General features: G+C 33.7%; 1 protein-coding gene across 4 annotated transcripts in view; it reads right to left on the bottom strand.

Annotated features, from left to right (window-relative positions):
* nahoda (DOMON-like domain-containing protein nahoda) overlaps positions 1-10376 on the bottom strand; it is a 61735-nt gene extending 51359 nt beyond the window's left edge. For all 4 annotated transcript variants that reach the window (XM_089646518.1, XM_089646519.1, XM_089646521.1 and 1 more), the window contains exon 1: positions 9888-10376. In XM_089646518.1, the coding sequence (XP_089502644.1) occupies positions 9888-10071 (184 nt within the window). In that variant the 5' untranslated portion in view covers positions 10072-10376. The remainder of the gene's footprint in view (positions 1-9887) is intronic.
* Between the last annotated feature and the right edge of the window lie 9967 nt (positions 10377-20343).

The raw sequence follows: 20343 nt of genomic DNA, 5'->3' as shown, positions 1-20343 counted from the left end.
CTTGTTGAAAGTAAACGTTGTCCAGATCAATACCAGCCAATTCCGGCCATAAAAAATCATTAATCATGTCTCGATAGCGCAATCCATTCACCGTAACTGTTGCTCCAGCCTTATTTTCGAAAATCTAAGGTCCAATGACTCCGCCGGCCCATAAACCGCACCAAACAGTCACACGTTGAGGATGAGAGGCTTTTCAACAATAACTCTTGGGTTTTCCGAGCCCCGGATGCGACAATTTTGCTTGTTGACGAAGCGTGTATCGTTACATTCTTATTAATGGCGTAGTTTCTACTTGTCAAATGTCAAAAAATGACAGCTTCAAAAGTAACATCTACCGAATTAGCGGGCTATTCAAAATAACACCTCTTATTGGAGAACCCTGTATAACTATGCACCTGTACACATAATAAGTTTAGTCAGTTCTAATTATGCGAACTATGACATGATCAGATTTTTTTTCGTTTGATCATGGTTGCCAATAAAATATGATACACCAATGATAATAAACATTTTATAATATGCTACTGATAAATAAATTCCTAAATAATTTAGTCGCGCTTAGTCAAGGTTATTTGTTTTATTTATTATCCAACACAAAAAACAGCAAACGTTTGCCATCTAGCGACAAAATTACGTAACAGTGCAAATTAGCATTATTTATATAAATAATTGTCGGAATGTCCACGGAACTAATGGACGACCTTGGAGTTAACTCATTATCATTAGTCATTAAACGGAAACAAAAAATGCATTAAAATTACAAGTGCAGTATTTATTTCCCATTGCCCAATGGTTGTTACTTGAATTTTATAAAGATAGATTGATTTTTAACATTCAATATGTTCTTATAATGTTAGGTTATTTAGATATTCTAAATAAAGTAAGTTAAGTGTATTTGTGTAAATATTATATCAAACTGCAGTCAAACCCGGTTATAACGACAATGCATATAAGGAGACAACTGCTGTAACGAAATAAAAGCACAAAATTCTTAAATTACGCGAATTTTCCCTTTTTCACAATTTTTATATATATACAGAAAAAGGGACACGCTTAATATGCACTTAAAAACTTGTAGTTCGCTAATAATGAGGTGTAAGTATTTCAGTTTCCGTAAGTGGAAAATAATGTATTTTATTAGTTATTTCGTTAAAAATTAAAATCGATTGATCAATTGGCGGCCATTGTTACTGATGCAAGAGTTTTAAGGCTAGTTTTTGTCTTCTTATCTTATTTAACCCAAAATATGAACCCATGATCATAAAATAGGTCCTTAGTTTGGGCTTACTAAAAAATGAAAAAATGAATGAAAAAAACCTGTCAAGAAAAAAACTATTTTAATAAATTTTTTTGATTTAGGAACAACCTTGTTTTTATAAATGACTTGTGCGATGTTATTTTGGATTCTGAAATTTTATTGTTCGCCGATGATTGTAAGATTTTTAAAATTATCCACACATTACTTGATTCAATACTTCTTCAGAATGATATCAACAGAGTTTCTAAGTGGTGCATTGACAATAGAATGTTTCTGAATTCTTTAAAATGTGTCCACATAACTTTTAAACGTAAACGCAACTCTATCTCAACTCAATATTTTATCGACGGTACTAAACTCCAGGAAGTCACAACCATTCGGGACCTAGGCGTAATATTTGATAAAAACTAACTTTCACACCTCATATCGACAGCATTATTTCTAGATCCCTGAAAATGCTAGGATTTATCAAACGAAATAGTAAAAATTTTCAGAATCCCAAATCAAAAAATAATTTTTTAATGTAAAAGCATGGCGTGAAGAAAAGTCATCAAATTATCAGTTTTTTTACCGAAACGGCTACTAAAATCGGAACATGCTGTCTATCAGTGCCCTCACTGTTTTTGCGCTAAAATTGACAAATTAAGCCAAATCTCGACGGTGTGAGAAGTAATTATGAACTTACCTTGGGGCAAACGTATTATGCTTCATTTTAGTTGAAATAATAAAGGAAAAACATGGAAAAAAACATAAAATAGTTTGAGATCGACATTTATTAACAAATTATAAGCGGCCATGTTGATTTCGCTATATGCACAGCGACTAGTCGACAGGGGGCGTGGCCAACATATCCGAGCATACCCGAGGTGTTCCGAGTTGCAAAATCAGTGAAACGCGGCGGGCGGTGAAACGAAACGTCAGAAATGGCGTTGTAATAATATAATGTAAACAAACCTTTTTAGAACTACGCTAGGTTTGTGTAACATGGTTTGTGATACAAAAGAAAGTGCCCCCTTTATAGCGCCTGCTCGCGTCAAGGCAAGAAAAACATCCCAGTTTTCAAGTAGTTTAGCGGCTACGCTAGGTTTGTGTAACATGGTTTGTGGTTCAAAAGAAAGTGTCCCCTTAATACCGCCTGCTCGCGTCAAGGCAAGAAAAACATCCCAGTTTTCAATTAGTTTAGCGGCTACGCTAGGTTTGTATAACATGGTTTGTGATTCAAAAGAAAGTGTCCCCTTAATACCGTCTGCTCGCGTCAAGGCAAGAAAAACATCCCAGTTTTCAATTAGTTTAGCGGCTACGCTAGGTTTGTGTAACATGGTTTGTGATTCAAAAGAAAGTGTCCCCTTAATACCGCCTGCTCGCGTCAAGGCAAGAAAAACATCCCAGTTTTCAATTAGTTTAGCGGCTACGCTAGGTTTGTGTAACTTGGTTTGTGATTCAAAAGAAAGTGTCCCCTTAATACCGCCTTCTCGCGTCCAGGCAAGAAAAACATCCCAGTTTTCAATTAGTTTAGCGGCTACGCTAGGTTTGTGTAACATGGTTTGTGATTCAAAAGAAGTGTCCCTTTTATACCTATACTTCACTTCGGGTATGCTCGGATATGTTGGCCACGCCCCCTGTCGATTAGTCGCTGTGCATATAGCGACTCCCATCAAGTTCCCGGCAAAAAGTACGATGTAAAATGGCCGCGAAGTGGGATATTTTGATAAATATGTCATATTTATTTTGAGTGTAAAAATGAAACGAAGTGAAATTTGTTCTAAGTGAAAGCTTTGCACCTGAGAACAATACCACGGGTACAGTTTGAGATCATCAGGAATTAGTAATTATGTCGGGAAAGTGTTAAATTTTACTGGGCACGCGTAGTCAGCATATAACCTAAAATCATTACTTTTCATTTCCGGAAGCTGAAATACTTACTTCTCATTATAATCGAACTGATACAAAGTGTTTTTTTTAATAAAATGTGCATATTAAGCGTCCTGTATTCTGTATAATATTGACGGCCGGCATAGTCCAGTGGTAACGCATTGGACTGCCATTCCGAAGGTCGCGGGTTCGAACCCGGCGTGCGCAAATAAATTTTATTTGATTAATTTGTGTTATTTCACAATTAATTAATTAAAATAATATATAGTATATTTGCGGCACGTTCCAGAGTGGAAGATACTACCAGTATCGCCCTGGTGTAAGACCACCATTCAGAATTGAAACGTTGCTCCAAATGGCTTTAGCCGTGTTTAGTGACTAGATCTGAATAGCCAGGTACTTCCCCACCTTCCTCTTTCCCTTCCCCACTTACCTTCAGCCTCACAACATCCCCCAATTGGGGATGCCATAGTCTCACTGGCTCCAGACGGGAGCAGTTGGGACTCTTGTGAGGTATTCACTATAAAAAAAAAAAAAAAACCCACGTTTTACGCATACATTTAAAAGTTAAGGTTAGGTTATTGCCTTGTAGCAATACGTATTGCTTTCATCTAACTAAGATTTATAATGTCAACAAAATATTTATGTTGTGATTTTTACCTCTTAATGTGAATGTTTCATCTTGTTTCCAAATGGGAAAGTTACATATGATTTAAGATTTTCACGGCCAAAAGTATGTAAGAACACATCTGCCCTGATGATGGACACTGCAATGCTGTCCGAAACTTTGGCTAAGAAGGAGTTAGCGCAACACGGCATAACACCCCAAAAACAAATAACAAAAAAAAGGGAAAGTTACAATTTATTATCTTTCCAAATTATTGATTTTGAACGCAAATGTATCTACTTAACGAGATTTCAAAACGTCAAACTAACGGATAAACGTCTGTCGGTTGTTTCATCAATTTTTCAAATAAGGAATACACAATCAGAGTGTTGAAACATACAGATTCTTGTCAAGGTTCGTAGAAAATATATACTCAAGTCCACAGGCTAATTTGTTGGACTTTTAACTATTACCCATAGAGTTGATTTGTTCGCTTTTCGGAAAAACTCTATGTTCTTGTAGAAATCGTTGTATCTCCCATACCGTCATAGTTAGAAATATGAACTAAACGGCGTTAGAAAGAGAAAACACCAAGCGTTATATTTAAGAAGTTAACCACAAAATAATTAAAATGCACACCTGTATAAAACCAAAGATTCCGACCGCAATATGAGAAAAAAATTGAATAAATTATTTTTATTAGAAATCGAGGAAAAACGAAGTAGCAATAATGTGTATAATACATATTTTTAATAAAATGTGTGTTTATTTCGTTATCAAGAATTTTAGTTCAACGTTTAGATTAATAAAAGTAAGGTGAGCCGTATTTAAAAACCTTGTTTATGTTTTATTTTAAAATATTCATATGTGTATTTCTACTAATACAATTTGAAAGCGTATTTTATCAACTTGCTAAAACAACTGTTAGTTTTCGAATACATTCATAAATACCCCATTTATTTGGATTTCATTCTGGCAGCATCTTTAAGAAATATGACGATCAATACGCCAGATGCCTGAAGGGTTAACATAATTTAACATTTTCTATGAACCTTGGGTTCTTGCCATCAAGTAGGTATGTATATAATACACATAAGATCAGATTTGAGTTTGAAAATATCTTCCAATTATTTGTCTTTTACAAGTATGCTAGGATCCCGTAATTGGCAAGTTATTGGGAAATAATATAGACATATACTTTGAACTCTTCGCCAAACCTTAGGAAGGCTTCTGTTACCCGTAAAATAACATAACATTATAAGTAAGTTAGGTTAGGTAGTATCACATCCATAATATTACATCCACACTCGAATAATCCAATCAAATCCTCTAGCCGATGAATACAGACGACATTCTTGCATAATCTGAACAGGTTTTGGGAAAAATCTCAATAATAAGACGTGTTGAAAAAAAATCTCTCTGGATTTGGTCTCGAAGGCAACTACTAGTTCCGTGCATACCTACTTGTCATCTTTGAATAATATTATACAGATGGACCTTACTGATAAACGTGTTTTAAATTTTACACTACTGATGAATAACCGTTAATGTAGGGTATTCGACGTATGTTGTAAGTACCTAAATACTCTACAATTAGTTAGTAGTGTATCAACGATTATTTATCATTGCAAACAGCATTACGATTAATGAATAATCGTTAGTGCCTACATAGGAACACGGAAACAAATTTAAGACAGAAAAAATCGATTCTAATTAATAATATAATGTTATTCATTAATCGGGTGACTGTTTACAAAACTGCCGAATTTTAAAAAATTACTAATTTATTCGAATATCTATAATATATAAGTCTTCAAATTCGGTTAAAAATGAATTGATATGTTTACTAATAAATTTATAGTAAAAGACGAAGATATTATCGCGATGTCGGTGCTCTTAAAGAGCCTAAGATTTCCGCATTTTATATTATCATTATATTAACACGTGTTCCGATATGTGTCGATTTTCGTCGATTCGTGTTTTAACGAAGATAGCCGATCGTCGATTTCCGTCGATTGCGTCAGTCGTGTTCTGATTTGCGCGTACTTCTGTACGTAAAATTCTCATTTTTTCGAAACGCCTGGACTTCGGGATCCTCCTCCGCGTGATTCTAAACCAATATTCTTTAATAAAACACCGAAAAAATCATCGAAATCCTTGAAAATTCAAACAATTTATGGGGTTTTAAAAAAATATATCGTTTCATAAAAAATAATGTTTTTTTGGTGGCATTTTACAAGCAACTGTATGAATTTTTTTGGCACTCAAACGGTTAAAGTTTATCAGGAAACGGCCTGCAATGATTTGAAGATTGTCAATCAATACACATTTTTTCCGTACAGATTATGGAAATAACACTTAGTTTCAACGATTACCACAAAAAACAACTATGTGCATACACAAAATAAGTTCTTAGTTTGGGTTAATTAAGTAATTTATGCGTATTTGGATTGAAACGATCCTTTTTCAAACGTCAAATCCATACTAAAAAAATCCAAAATGGCGGCAAGTGGATAGTTTTGTAAAGGAAATTTAGAAATTTTGCTGAATAAAAATGGAATTTTAATACATCCTTTGCCATCTCGTTTCAACGACTACCACATAAAACAACTATGTACATACAGAAAATAAGTTCTTAGTTTGGGTTAATTACGTAATTTATGCGTATTTGGATTGAAACGAAACTTTTTCAAATGTCAAATCCATACCTAAAAAATCCAAAATGGCGGCAAAAGGATAGTTAGTAAAGGAAATTTAGAAATTTTGCTAAATAAAAATGGAATTTTAATACATCCTTTACCATCTCTTCAAACGTAATTAGTTGTTTCTTGTAGAAATTAAGTTGAAATTAGGTGTTATTTTGCTTACGATTATTTGAGAGTTACAGTCATTTGATGACGATCGTTTTATATACGATCAATTTGCTTACAATAATTTTGGTTATGATTACGATTTTGAGAGTGTCATTCATTTGATTACGATTAATTGATTACGAATCTTACGATTATTTGAGAGCTACAATGATCATCTAGTTTGCGATCATTTTATCTATTATCACTTTTTTTAAGAATTGTAAAATGGTAACATAATAATAATAATATAAATTGATCAGTAGGATTTATAGGCCCTGTTAGGAATTCTACCGAGCCGAACCCTCTGATATCAAAATATCTGGAGTCGGTGAATTATTTTCCCATTTGATCTCTTGTGAGTTGACGTGTTGTTCTTGTATTGTTTTGTATTTATTTTGCTTATATAATGCACTTGCATAATGTTGATTGACTAGATGATCATTTGTGGAAAAGTGTGTGGAAGGGTTTAGTTTTTCCTATGAGGAAGATTATACCCGGACATAAAATCGGAAAAGCAATTTTTTTTTTGGCTAATTTATATAGCGCAGTTTTCGTGAGAAATCACCTCAAGGGCGCTGTACAAATATATTTCTTAAATAGTTAACACTATAACTACTGACTTACGTCTGAGACTTATATCTAGAGACTTACGACTAAGGCCTATAACTACTATCTTAATGAAATATATATTTACATATGTAGAAACTTATAACTAAAATTAACACTAACAATTATTGATTAACACGTAATACCCGGAGGTTCAAAATAAAACACATGCGGCGATGGTGGGTCCAGATTGACCCGGCTGAAATGATGAAATTAAAAGGCTTTTTAAACAAAGTCACAAACAAAAATCACAATACTAGAAATGTGCAGGAATGGTTGACAACATCTGCGAGGGACTGTGAGAGACAAAGACGGAAGGACAGAGCAAGAGATATGATGTTTCGTCGGCTGCTCGAATTCAACTGAGAAGATTTGGAATTTTTGCGTGTTTTTATACACAATTATTCTAATAACTTTTTCTATTCTTATAATTAAAACGTGTCCGATTTTAATCATTTTTGAGTGGAAATGTGGGTAAATATTTGATGAAAGAATAGACAAAAGGAAATTAGCCTAAACGAGATATTTGCGGCAAAATATTTTATTTAAAAAAACACTGGGTCAAATCAGACCCATCACCGGAGTCGAGGTGTTAACTAGTTACCGTTAAATATCGTTAAGAAATGTATTCATCAGACGTTGATTTAAACAAATTTACCGTCACTAGGCACCGTATTGCTTAATTTTACCTATTTATATCATAGCCGCAAAGATAATCTGTGATTACAATAATCCTAAAGATTGCGGTTACAATGCGCCGGAATCATAATCGTTACATCACTAATATTAAGCAATACCTCGTTCAACGAAGCCTAAGAGGATACGTAAATAAATAAAAAATCAAGCCGTTAAAAAAATTTACCGTGATATTTCAAAATGTCTTTTAAAAATAAAATTCGAAATTTGGTTTGGCCGAGGATCGAATCTTCCAACTCAGAAACTGGAGTCGACAACTCTACTAATTGAGCCAAATCCCGATAATTAAATATTGGATAAGACCGATATTTATTGCTTATTTTAACTGCTGTAATGTCATCCGATTTCAGTGTATGCGAAATTGCCACCAAAAGTAGATAATAATGCATTAACACCGACAGCGAGTCTATCAGCCGAGTTTCAGCTCGATCGGACGTCGGGAAGATTTATTCTTTCATTCACGAAAACAAAAGCAAAAATTTCAAATAGATTTTAATTTAAACACCAAAAATTACAATTTATTGTTGATCAAAGTGCTGGTCGAGCTTTCGGAAAAATACGTTTACATGGTGTCTATGACATCACCTTTTGAGGGGTTTAGGGGGACTGAAAGAAGGATGGGAAGGAAATGGTGTTTCGGAGCGGCTCTTCTGGTCACTAAAGATAGCTACAGCTTATAATTCTTAACCTAACCTAACCTAATCTAATACCTGTATAAAAATTATAACTACAGGATTTTCCAATAAGAGGTGTTATTTTGAATAGCCCGCTATTTCGGTAGATGTTACTTTTGAAGCTGTCATTTGTTGACATTTGACAAATAGAAACTGCGCCATTAATAAAAATGGATTGATACACGCTTCAACAACGCATTGAAATTATTAAAATTCACTTGAGTGAATCAAATGCAAATCATCTTGAGTGATTGAGTCAACAAGCAAAATTGTCGCATCTGGGGCTCGGAAAACCCAAGAGTTATTGATGAAAAGCCTCTCTATCCTCAACGTGTGACTGTTTGGTGCGGTTTATGATCCGGCGGAGTCATTGGACCTTACTTTTTCGAAAATGAGGCTGAATCAACAGTTACGGTGAATGGATTGCGCTATCGAGAGATGATTAATGAGATTTTATGGCCGGAATAGGATGGTATTGATCTGGACAACGTTTACTTTCAACAAGACGGCGCTACGTGCCACACAAGCAACGAAACCATTGATTTTTTACGATTGAATATCAAAATAACACCTATTATTGGAAAACCCTGTGTTAATATCGTGTACCTACCCAGTGTAAAAGCCTCCATGAGGGTATAAAAAGGAAAGGAGTATATCACCATACTTCTGAGGCTAGCATTACACTTGTAAGTTTTTTCGTAAATTTACGACTTCTAGCCAATGGGCGCATTGGATTTTCAAAATGCAAGATGCCCATTGGCTAGAAGTCGTAAATTTACGAAAAAACTTACAAGTGTAATGCTAGCCCGATAACTATCCATTATAGTTAATACATATTCGCAAAACTCAGCTAACTTATCAGTTATATATGGCCACTATTCATAGGCTGAACTACCGAATACTAAACTCGGACTTTATAAATAAGTCAATAGTTAAATCGTTTATCTAAAATAATACCTCGTACATGGATAGTCCTTATCTAGAGATGGTGAAATGTCCCCAAATAAAGAGGCGGCTGAAGGAGGAACTATTGAACAAAATATTGCTTTATCTAACAATCTTTTGTAATCGTTTATTGACGGTCTTCGGGGGGTAAAGCTCTTGAGTGGTTTCAAATTGAAATACAATCACAAAATCTACACTAGCGAAGCCACTGACTGCAAATTATATGTTTCTATTCTTAATGCCGTTTAAAGCAAACTTTTAATATTTTGAGGGGACGCTCATCCCCCACCCGCAGAGACAAATTAGATTTTATTTCTCCAATTTACCCCTTGAAGTCACCAAAATAATTTTTCCTGATTTAAAAAAAAATTACTCACCTCTCGGCATTCCACACGGCGCTTTCGTTCTGCTGTTGTCCAGAAAATCGAGATCATATTTTCTCGCTGGTGGAAACGTCAAAGCCACGTGACCGCTGACATTTTCGAAAAAACACACTAAAAACGCCACCACTATCGCTAACAACCACACCACACCGCACATAGTCCTTGAATTCGACGACATACTTATATGTATGGCACACACTCGACGTCAACAACGATGCTAAATCATGACACTTTTAAACACAACATTTAGAGAAATTAAATTTGTCAAACAACAAAAACACACTTCTTTTTTCACAAAACTCCAAATCAATTTGTCAGTTTACCAAAAATTAGTCTGTAGATTTCTACAGAAATACAGACAATCACTGTCACAATTATTTTTTTAACACTTTTTAATTTGTAGATGAAGTCATAGATTAAATCTTCTTTTAAATCACTTGAATCAATTTGAAAATCGCAGCACTCCGCTCAGCGACACATCGACCTGCGAACAATAAACAGAAGAATGTTAATAATAATCTCACCATCCAATGAGAATCCAGCAACTGATAGTTCAAGGTTTCACCGCTAGGTGATTTTTAAACTTACAAAAAAAGCCGATTCGTTCGAAACTGGTTTTAAATATTGACCCACAAATTATTATTGGTGATATCGAAAAAAACCGTTTCGGTATTTTGATGTTATCAAAGATTAATTATTTCGAGATGTCAGGCATCCATTAATATTAATTAATTGATGATTTTAATTGGATTTTAGGAGAGAAAGATTTTCAGAAAGCGTGATACAGCACTAACAAGCAAAAACAAGGTATTTTTTCACATTTATGTTATATTTTGATGGATCCTACACGTATAAGAAATTATAGACAATACATATAAATTTTTTATAAGTGAAACACATATCACTTCGTACAAATGTAAATAATTGAATTTTATTCATTTGTGAATAAATTTATTAAAATCATCTGTTTTAGTTGGCAATACATGGAGTTTCATCAGAGTTTTTTTACAGTTTATCGTTGGTGCTTGTATATATTTTATTTGTTTATTCGTAAATATTCTATATATGCACGTTTTGTTAGGTTAAGTTTAAAGGTTAGTTTAGGTTAGGTTAAGTTGGATAAAAAGTTGCGAAAGCTTAATTTCGGACTTTTACACAAACATTTAGCATTTAAGATTCAACAAATTTATGGCTATTACAGTAAACATACCCTATATACGGCCTCCGTGGTTGAGGGCGTACATATTATGGCTCTCGACTAGCAAGCTGGAGGTCGCGGGTTCACGGCGTGCGCAAATAAATTATATTTATTAATTTGTGTTATTTTATGATTTACTCGTCTAAAATAATACATAGTATATTTGCGGCACGTTGCAGAGTGGAAGATACTCTTAGTATTGCCCTGGTGTAAGACCACCGTTCAGTAATGAAATGTTGCTTGAAATGGCTTTGGCCGTGTTTGGTGACCAGATCTGAATAGCCAGGTATTTCCCTACCTTCCTCCTAGCCATCTCCTTCCCCTCCCCACATACCCCAATTGAAGATGCATAGTCTCACTAGCTCCAGATGGTTGGGAGCAGTTCGGTTTCTTGTGCGATTCCACATTAAAAAAATAATATTAAAAATACTTCTTCTAACTCAGCAAACTTATTTTGTGGCACCATTTTAATTAAAAATTAATAAAATACTTCGTTTTAACCACTTTTATTGTTTAATTACCAACATGTTTCATGAGCAACGCTCACTTCTTCAGGGTTTTTTGATAAAACTAATTAGTTTTATCAAAAACCCTGAAGAAGTGAGCGTTGCTCATGAAACATGTTGGTAATTAAACAATAAAAGTGGTTAAAACGAAGTATTTTATTAATTTTTAATTAAAAATACTGTCGAATACAGTCCAAAGCATGCATCAACAATTTGGTCTCCCAATTATGAGATTCATAATTATAGGATTGAATCCATACAAAGGAAACTAACCCGTGTAATTGCTTATCGTGAAGGTTTATCTGGTCAATTTGGAACTTATAATGACCGAATTTTGCACTACAAACTACACTCACTGACGGTCAGACGTAAACTTTCTGACGTACTGCTCCTACACAAAATTATACATGCATCAGTTGATACACCAAACATTTTATCCCAAATTAACATCAATATTCCATCAAGAAAATCAACAAGGAGGATGAACGACATTTTCTATATTAAAGCCTACCACACAAATACAGGATATTTTTCCCCTGTACCGCGAACATTAAGAAATTATAACATTATACATGGCTCTAATAACGTAATAGACATTTTTAATGACCAATTTAAACACTTCAAAAAAAATGTATTACCTTTAATCATATTAAGCTGATATTGTGATGAAACCCTTTATTTAATGAGAAGCAACATTGTACCTACCTAATCAGTGTCTCACCAGTACAGGTGTGACAATAACAAATCGTTTATGAACATATTTGTATTTACCTTTTACCCATTCTTATTTGTCATTTACTTCTTTTTGACGGCCGGCATAGTCCAGTGGTAACGCATTGGACTGCCATTCCGAAGGTCGCGGGTTCGAACCCGGCGTGCGCAAATAAATTTTATTTGATTGATTTGTGTTATTTCACAATTAATTAATTAAAATAATATATAGTAATATAGTATATTTGCTACACGTTCCAGAGTGGAAGATACTACCAGTATCGCCCTGGTGTAAGACCACCATTCAGAATTGAAACGTTGCTCCAAATGGCTTTAGCCGTGTTTAGTGACTAGATCTGAATAGCCAGGTACTTCCCCACCTTCCTCTTTCCCTTCCCCACTTACCTTCAGCCTCACAACATCCCCCAATTGGGGATGCCATAGTCTCACTGGCTCCAGACGGGAGCAGTTGGGACTCTTGTGAGGTATTCACTATAAAAATTAAAAAAAAATAAAAAAATAATAAAAAAAACTTCTGCATATTTAGCTTATTCATTTTGTTACTATTTTTGTTGTTATTATGTATTTAAACATCCATGTATGTAAATTCTTGGGCACCATGCCTGTTTTATGTACTTCAATAAAAAATAAAAAATAAAGCATGTAACGTCGATGAGAATGCGCCCTTGAGGTGATTTTCTCACGAAAACGGCGCTATAAAAATAATTCAATCATTATTATCATAACGTCTGGCTATTGTTATAAAATTTCGAAATGGTTAGATCAAAATTTACGTACTAGGTTGGTAAAAAAAAGCTTTCGCTAAATAATTTACCGGTAAAACACCAAAAAATATATTTTTTGGACTTCTTTAGTAACATAACACAGAATTCGTCAAGTTATGAATAAAACTGACGATGTTCATATGAAATTCAACGCTTTAAAACAACGGCTATTGACTGGCAGTATCAAGCAGTCAATTATTTTGGTTCGTTGTTCGCAGTTCACTTTCTCCGCATACCTCGGAGGGGATCGGCCAATTGCAAGTATAAAGTATGGTGTACAGTACAGTCGGCGTACATTCCGTGGTATGGTAACAACTAATAACGAATAAACGACGACTGGCAAGTATTAACTAATAACAATAACTAATAACGGACACGGTGAATGTGTAATTACATGAGGCTAACCTGCAAATAATGTGGTTACTGTTTGAATTTTTGCTAAGGTGACCATTATTCGGTTTTCATTAAATTTATCCAGCATTTTAAATAGTTTTCTGATACACAGAAAAATATGTATTGTAGAAAATGGCACATGCTCAGTTTGTGACGGAAGTATTTAAGGCGATGCACTACGTCGTGTAATATTTTAAATTGCGCCGCTATCAATAACAACCCTTACGTAGATGGCGATAAGGTTTAAATTCCCGCTTAACACCATCCGCCTGTTTTGATTTAGGCAAGAAAAAAAAACATGGCCAAAAAGTGCCTTTTATTTTACACCCCGCTGCTAAGAAAAACATAAAAACAAAAAATCGATCCACCCTAATATACAGGTCTCCATCGTTCAATGACATCCACCCTTTCCTGAATTCAAATTTAAATTTTTATTTTTATTTTATTTTCTTTTATTTTAATTTTATTTCTATTATTTTCATTTTATTTTACGTTAAAAAATAACATGTTAAAAATATTGTATGATAATTATGTGATACAAGCGCCTGATTTATTTCTTCTGTTTACAAATTTAAATTTTTATTACAAATTCAAATTTTTATTTTTATTTTATTTTCTTTTATTTTTATTTTATTTCTATTATTTTCATTTTATTTTACTGTTTATTTTATTATGTATTAAAATATAGTAATATAAAGGCTACATGTATCCTCGCTTTAACTCTTGTAATCTCTCAAAATAAATTGTATCGGTGATTTCACCATTAAGACTGTCAATTTGACTGTCCTAGAATGGGACACCTTCCTAGTTGGACAGTCAAAATCTATGCTGTAATATTTTTGTAACAAACAAATAAATAAATAAAAAAATAAAATAAATAAATAAATTTTATGTTGTGGATGTTCAGGGATAAATATTTTTTTTTTCGATCATTTCATAAATAACTTAATTTTCCACATTATAAAATAAAATCATAACCCAAAATGGGTTCGTAAGTAGGAGATTTTGAACTTTAAAGCAGTTTTCATAGGCCTTTACATTATTTTTTTCTGGGCTTATAAAAAGACTTATCTAAAAAATACTCGATTATTTCAAAGGCCAAGATGTATTCTACTCGCAGTATTTAATTAAAGCATCTGAAACATTTCTAGGCGACCAAATTTTCAAACCAAAAGCACATGATTTTGCATTACTACGTATGGCATCGCCTTAAGGACGGTGCATCCATGGAGAAAATAAGGAAGAGGAGATGGCACTAGGGCAACTGGGCACATCACATCGAACTAACTCAACCGTGCTCAATTGGACGTGGCTTACCAGGCAAGTATGATTTCGCCGCTGTTCTGTTGTTATCTAAGGCGAAGTTAATGCTGAATCAAAATTCAAAATTCAAAAAAATATTTATTGCACAAAAAGAGTACAAAGGGTATAACTTATAGGTTACATCCTATTTCTTCCAGCTAACCCAACAAATACACATTATATCACATAACCCAACAATTACATGTTAATAAATAAATAAAAATAAATAACAGTAAATAAAAAATAAAAATAAAACAGAGGTATTTAATTCATGTAAGGTATTCATTCAAGTTGTAGTGACATTTGTTTAAAAGAAATGTTTTTAGTGTTGATTTAAATTTAAGTGTGTCGGTTATTTGTTTGATGCTACGTGGAAGGTTGTTATATATTTTAATGGCCATGTAGTGTGGTCCCTTTTGAAAAATAGTTTTGGTTGCTTTTGGGATTAATAGGTTTTCTGTGAACCTTGTAGCGTGTTTATGTGTTGAGTTTTTTGTGGGAACTTTTCTGGAGATGATCGTACTAACAGGCATAATTCCATTATATATATGTCCGTCACTGTCAGAAGTTTAAGATTTTTAAAAATTGGTCTACATGAATCCCGGTGATCAGAGTTTGTAATTTTTCGTAGGCACCTCTTTTGGATGGTAAAAACATCTTTGGCGTTTACTGAATTTCCCCAAAAAACTATTCCGTATTTTATCATTGAGTATACGTATCCATAGTATGCGGTGATTACTGACTCGATGATTAAGATATTTTTAAGGGTGCCTAGAACAAAAGAAAAGCTACTGATTTTTGCAACAACTTTAGATACATGTTCTTTCCAGTTTATATTTTTATCTTAGTTTATATTTTTATTAATCTTTATAACGAATTGGTGTACATTATGAATACCAAAAATATGCTTTAGAAAAATTAAAGGTTTTCCTACCGTTTTGCTTGAGTAGAATACAAATAAAGTAATAAATTACTCAAATAAAAAATATAACTGTAAGCTATTAAAAAAAAACATTTTTCGACAGAAATGTATGAACGCGTTAAGGAAACAACTTTAAAAAAATACAGTATTATAGCTAAGATTTTCTGTGACAGTTTCACTTGATTAACTTTTTTGCTTTATTATAAAATTATTTACAAAATAAATAAAAACCAGTTTTGTGCTTGAAATCGAACGATTTTAATACCTATTACCTACAATATAAAGTATACTAAGAATATACACATTTTTGGCTTGTAGCTTCCTCTTAAACGATGAAATGCAGTATGAAGTTTTGTAAAAACCATAAGGAAGAAAGATAAAAATTAGGGATGGCATAACTTATCACGTGAAAGTATATTTATTGTTGTTTTTTCGTAATAAATTGACCCGTTTTGTCGTAGCTGCCTCCTTTGTATAGCAATGTTATGCTATAATGGGCTTTGAAGCAAGTTAATTTACAGGTTAAGATAGTTTATTTATAATAAAGCTCTATGAAATTGTTATTACTCGTGACAGTTGACCTTTAAGTTTTATAAGCGTCCTAAGGCGAAACAACTGCCACACGTAATAATAATTACACAGGAGAATTTTTTGTAAATAAACCTTTGTTTAATTGAATAATAACATTTTATTTTGAAGAAATAATTATTAGCCTGAAACTATAAAAAAATCTTCAGAGAAAAATTCATGCCGCCGACGGGAATTGAACCCGCAGTTATTAAAAATAATAGTATTATTAAATATAAAAACAACTTAAAAATGAAGATTATTGCCCAGGACAGAAAAAAATGTTATTTTATTGTGGTCACCCTAGTTTAAATAATAAAATATCAAGAAAGGAAGAAAAGCGTACCGTATAATAAACGGGAAAGTGCGGTTCCTAGGTCCTATATTATAAAAAGAAAAATATTAATAATATGTTTGCAACAATTTACAAAATAACTATATTCCATTGGTCACCATGGAAAAGGTAGCCAAGCTAATTAAATATCACTTATTTTATAAATTAAATAATACTATGGATAAAGAAGAAGGAAGCGCTAAACGGCATAATGACCCAAAAATAAATCACGATAATACTTTTGCCTGTGAAAATCTCAAATCATATGGAACATCGAAATAATTTCTATGTAGGGTTTAGAAGATATAATAATATCTTTTTTTTTTTTTTTTTTTTACAGTATTACCGCACAAGAGTCCCAACTGCTCCCGTCTGGAGCCAGTGAGACTATGGCATCCCCAATTGGGGTATGTTGTGAGGCTGAGGGTATTGGGGAGGGGAGGGAGATGGGGAAGAGGAAGGTGGGGAAGTACCTGGCTATTCAGATCTGGTCACCAAACACGGCTAAAGCCATTTCAAGCAACGTTTCAATTCTGAATGGTGGTCTTACACCAGGGCGATACTGAGAGTATCTTCCACTCTGGAACGTGCCGCAAATATACTATATATTATTTTAATTAATTAATTGTGAAATAACACAAATTAATCAAATAAAATTTATTTGCGCACGCCGGGTTCGAACCCGCGACCTTCGGATCTGTAGTCAAAAGCGTATACCACTAGACCACGCCGGCCGTCGCTATGATGACCGGATAAATCATCAAAATTATAATAGGGAATTCTCGTGCATTTTGTAAATAATTTATTTCAATAAAGATAATTATTTTATTATGTGCCTCTTTTTTTCTTTTTTTTTTAAATGCATTTTTTGTAGTTGTTTTAAAAATTGCGTGCTATTTCGGCTCTGAAAACGGTCATGCGCCATTTTGACCGCTACGTCACAAGTGCTTCGTCACACCTTTGCCGCCGCCGCCGCCATCGGCTTGCAGGATCTACTCGGGCCGGTCAACAGTGACGTCATCGTTCGCCCTTGAACCCTTGATCAATCACCGGGCGTTTTTAGCTGCATTGAAATATTTCGTTCGCGCCTGTTTTTAAAGTCATTATAACTTGAATAAATGATTTTTGAAAATTATAAAAACTATGTATTCTTGTGTCTGAAGTGTTTCTACATGTGAATAATTAATAATAAGTGATTTTTTGGTGTGAAGAGAATTCCCTATTCATCACATCTTTAAAAAATTATATAAAGTCATGGAAAGTGATGGGTAGGTTAGGTTAGGTTAGGTAAGGTTAGGTTAAAAAAAAAATCATCGTTTTTAATGACTTTATATCACTTTTTAAAGGTGTGTTGAATAGTCACTGTGTTGAGTTATCATGGAACCAATATCTATTCATCAGCTTGTCTTGCCATTTCCAATATTTTATCAAACACGCGGTTCATTAATTTCATTCTAGTCTATTCATTTTGCACGTATTTCAACAAAAAAATGTATGAATTGTCTTCCAAAACTAGGCCATCTTTGTCTTCGTAAAAGCACTAAGACCTGCAATATCTACCACATTCCCACACAAGTCGAACAAAAAATAAAATAAAACAACAAAAAGGAGAAACTAAAAAAAAAACGCTGATTCCACTGGCCCAGTAATTTCGTCATGTGGTTGATTCGGGTACGTTAGATCACCAACACATTATTTATTGTATCGGACGATATTTAAACTTTCTCCTTATGATAATTATTATAATAATGGCAACCATGACAACGATAAGCTATTAAACCCCCCTCGATAAGAGATGGCCATTAAGATCGGCTCAATTTCTCCGAGCGCAAAAAACGAGGCAAAAAGTATTACGTGCGAATAATTGTGATAAAGTGTACAGGTGTACAGGTGTTCGGGCGGAACGACGAGCAAAAATACCTGTCATGTCTACGCAGAGACATGACTTTATTACAAGACTTAAAAATATTGTAGTCAATAGTTTACAATTCTAAAAGAAGAAGAAAGTCAAAAGCACAGAACTCATTACTATATACGATATCCGGAAATTCATAATGCAAGCGAAAAAATTGTGATTTTATATCACACTATTTGGAATCGATTTTTTTGTATATTTTTTTTTATTTGAGCTTTTGTTTTCGAGTGAATCAATTCGGAAGTTTTTTTAGAAAAATTTTAAAAATTCGGTCGCTAACATCGGTTGTTCAGTGTGTTTTAAAATGCGTCGTAGTGTAGAACCCAGCTTCCAAAGTGTTAAAAATTTTAGTTGTGAAATTTCTACTACTCTGTAACGTGCCGCAAATAAACTATTTACTTAGTTTTATGTCATTGTTATTGAATAAATCAATTTTATTAAAATATTTGTGGGGTATTTTACCACCTCTGAGTAAACTATCGAAATAATACTGTCCGTTTCTTTTCATGCCAATGTGTGTAACTACTCAGCACTCAATCCTTTCACTTAACTAATAGACCATCTTACTTGACCGTGATTAATCCTGAGATTAAAGTTAATTGATGGACAATTTCTCAAAATTTTACTGCTCAGAGAAGATTAGGGAGATCCGGTGAAATGTCCCCTAAATGTTCCAATAAATTAGCGCACATGCTTGAGAGGTTAGCAATTTATCGTTTGTGCTAAACAAATATTCGAACAACGGGTTAAGTTAAGTCATTCGTGTGGGAGGTGTGATAAACTTGTATCGGATTCATCTAAGCTATGAGACCACCGGCATCGAGCCAGTTCTACCAAATTATGCTAGCATAATATATCTTAAATAAATCTACTGTTAATCGGATTCAATGTGCATAGGTACCTATCTGGTATTGGAATCACAATTTAATTTAAAATTTAATAAAAGTCTTCATTATATACATTGAAAATGTGGGTATCACTATTATACTAGTAGCAACAGAGCTAGACTTTTAAAGGCAGCTTCATTGATGCCAAATATATCGATGTCCGATTTGATTCTGTTCAACAGAAAGAATGCTCTCCCCACCGGCATGACCATCGGCAATAGTCCTACAGGCTGGGAGATAGAACAGTCTATGCTGCTAGTGATGGAGATAGCCATCAGCATCATAGAAATTAATTCTATAAATGATAGCCAAGTATTCAAACCATCCACGAATGAGTCTGAAACAATTTGTAGCAATGTGTACATCTCTTCTAACCCTAGATGGTCATTTTCGAAATTTTTTTCGAAATATTCTAAATTAGGTAGGATAGAGCCACGGGTAGTAGCTATACTCCCTCATGTATAGAAACCTCATAACTTCTTTTGAATTCTCTTCAACATGAGGGAATACTTTACCAGGTGTGTGCTCCAAACTACCGACCCACTTTCAAGTCTACTCCTTACCAAGGAATTAAATAAAATTATGAGAACCTTGGTATTTCTAAAACTCCTTGCAAAGCGTAGAAAAAAGAGTATTCTTTTATTCAAACTTTGCTTGGTTGATTTTACATATGCATATCAATATCCGAAGAGATAATAAGTTGGGTCTCCCCACCGGCATAACGATTGGCAAGTTATTCCAGTAGGTCTGAAGATAAAACAGTCTACGCTGTCAGTGACGAAAATAACCATCGGGAACAAATAAATTAATGCTCTCCGTGATAGTCGCAGTTTCGAACCATCCACGAATTGATCGAAAATACAGTGTCCGGTATTATACACTTGCCCAAGGGGAGCTAATTTATCACTTCGCCACTAAGATCAACCACAA

Source organism: Hesperophylax consimilis, chromosome 24, assembly GCF_061612785.1.
Source record: "Hesperophylax consimilis isolate HC1 chromosome 24, BYU_Hcon_1.0, whole genome shotgun sequence".
Classification (NCBI taxonomy): domain Eukaryota; kingdom Metazoa; phylum Arthropoda; class Insecta; order Trichoptera; family Limnephilidae; genus Hesperophylax; species Hesperophylax consimilis.
Note: the sequence above shows the minus strand (reverse complement) of the source record. Positions and strands in the feature narration are given on the sequence as shown.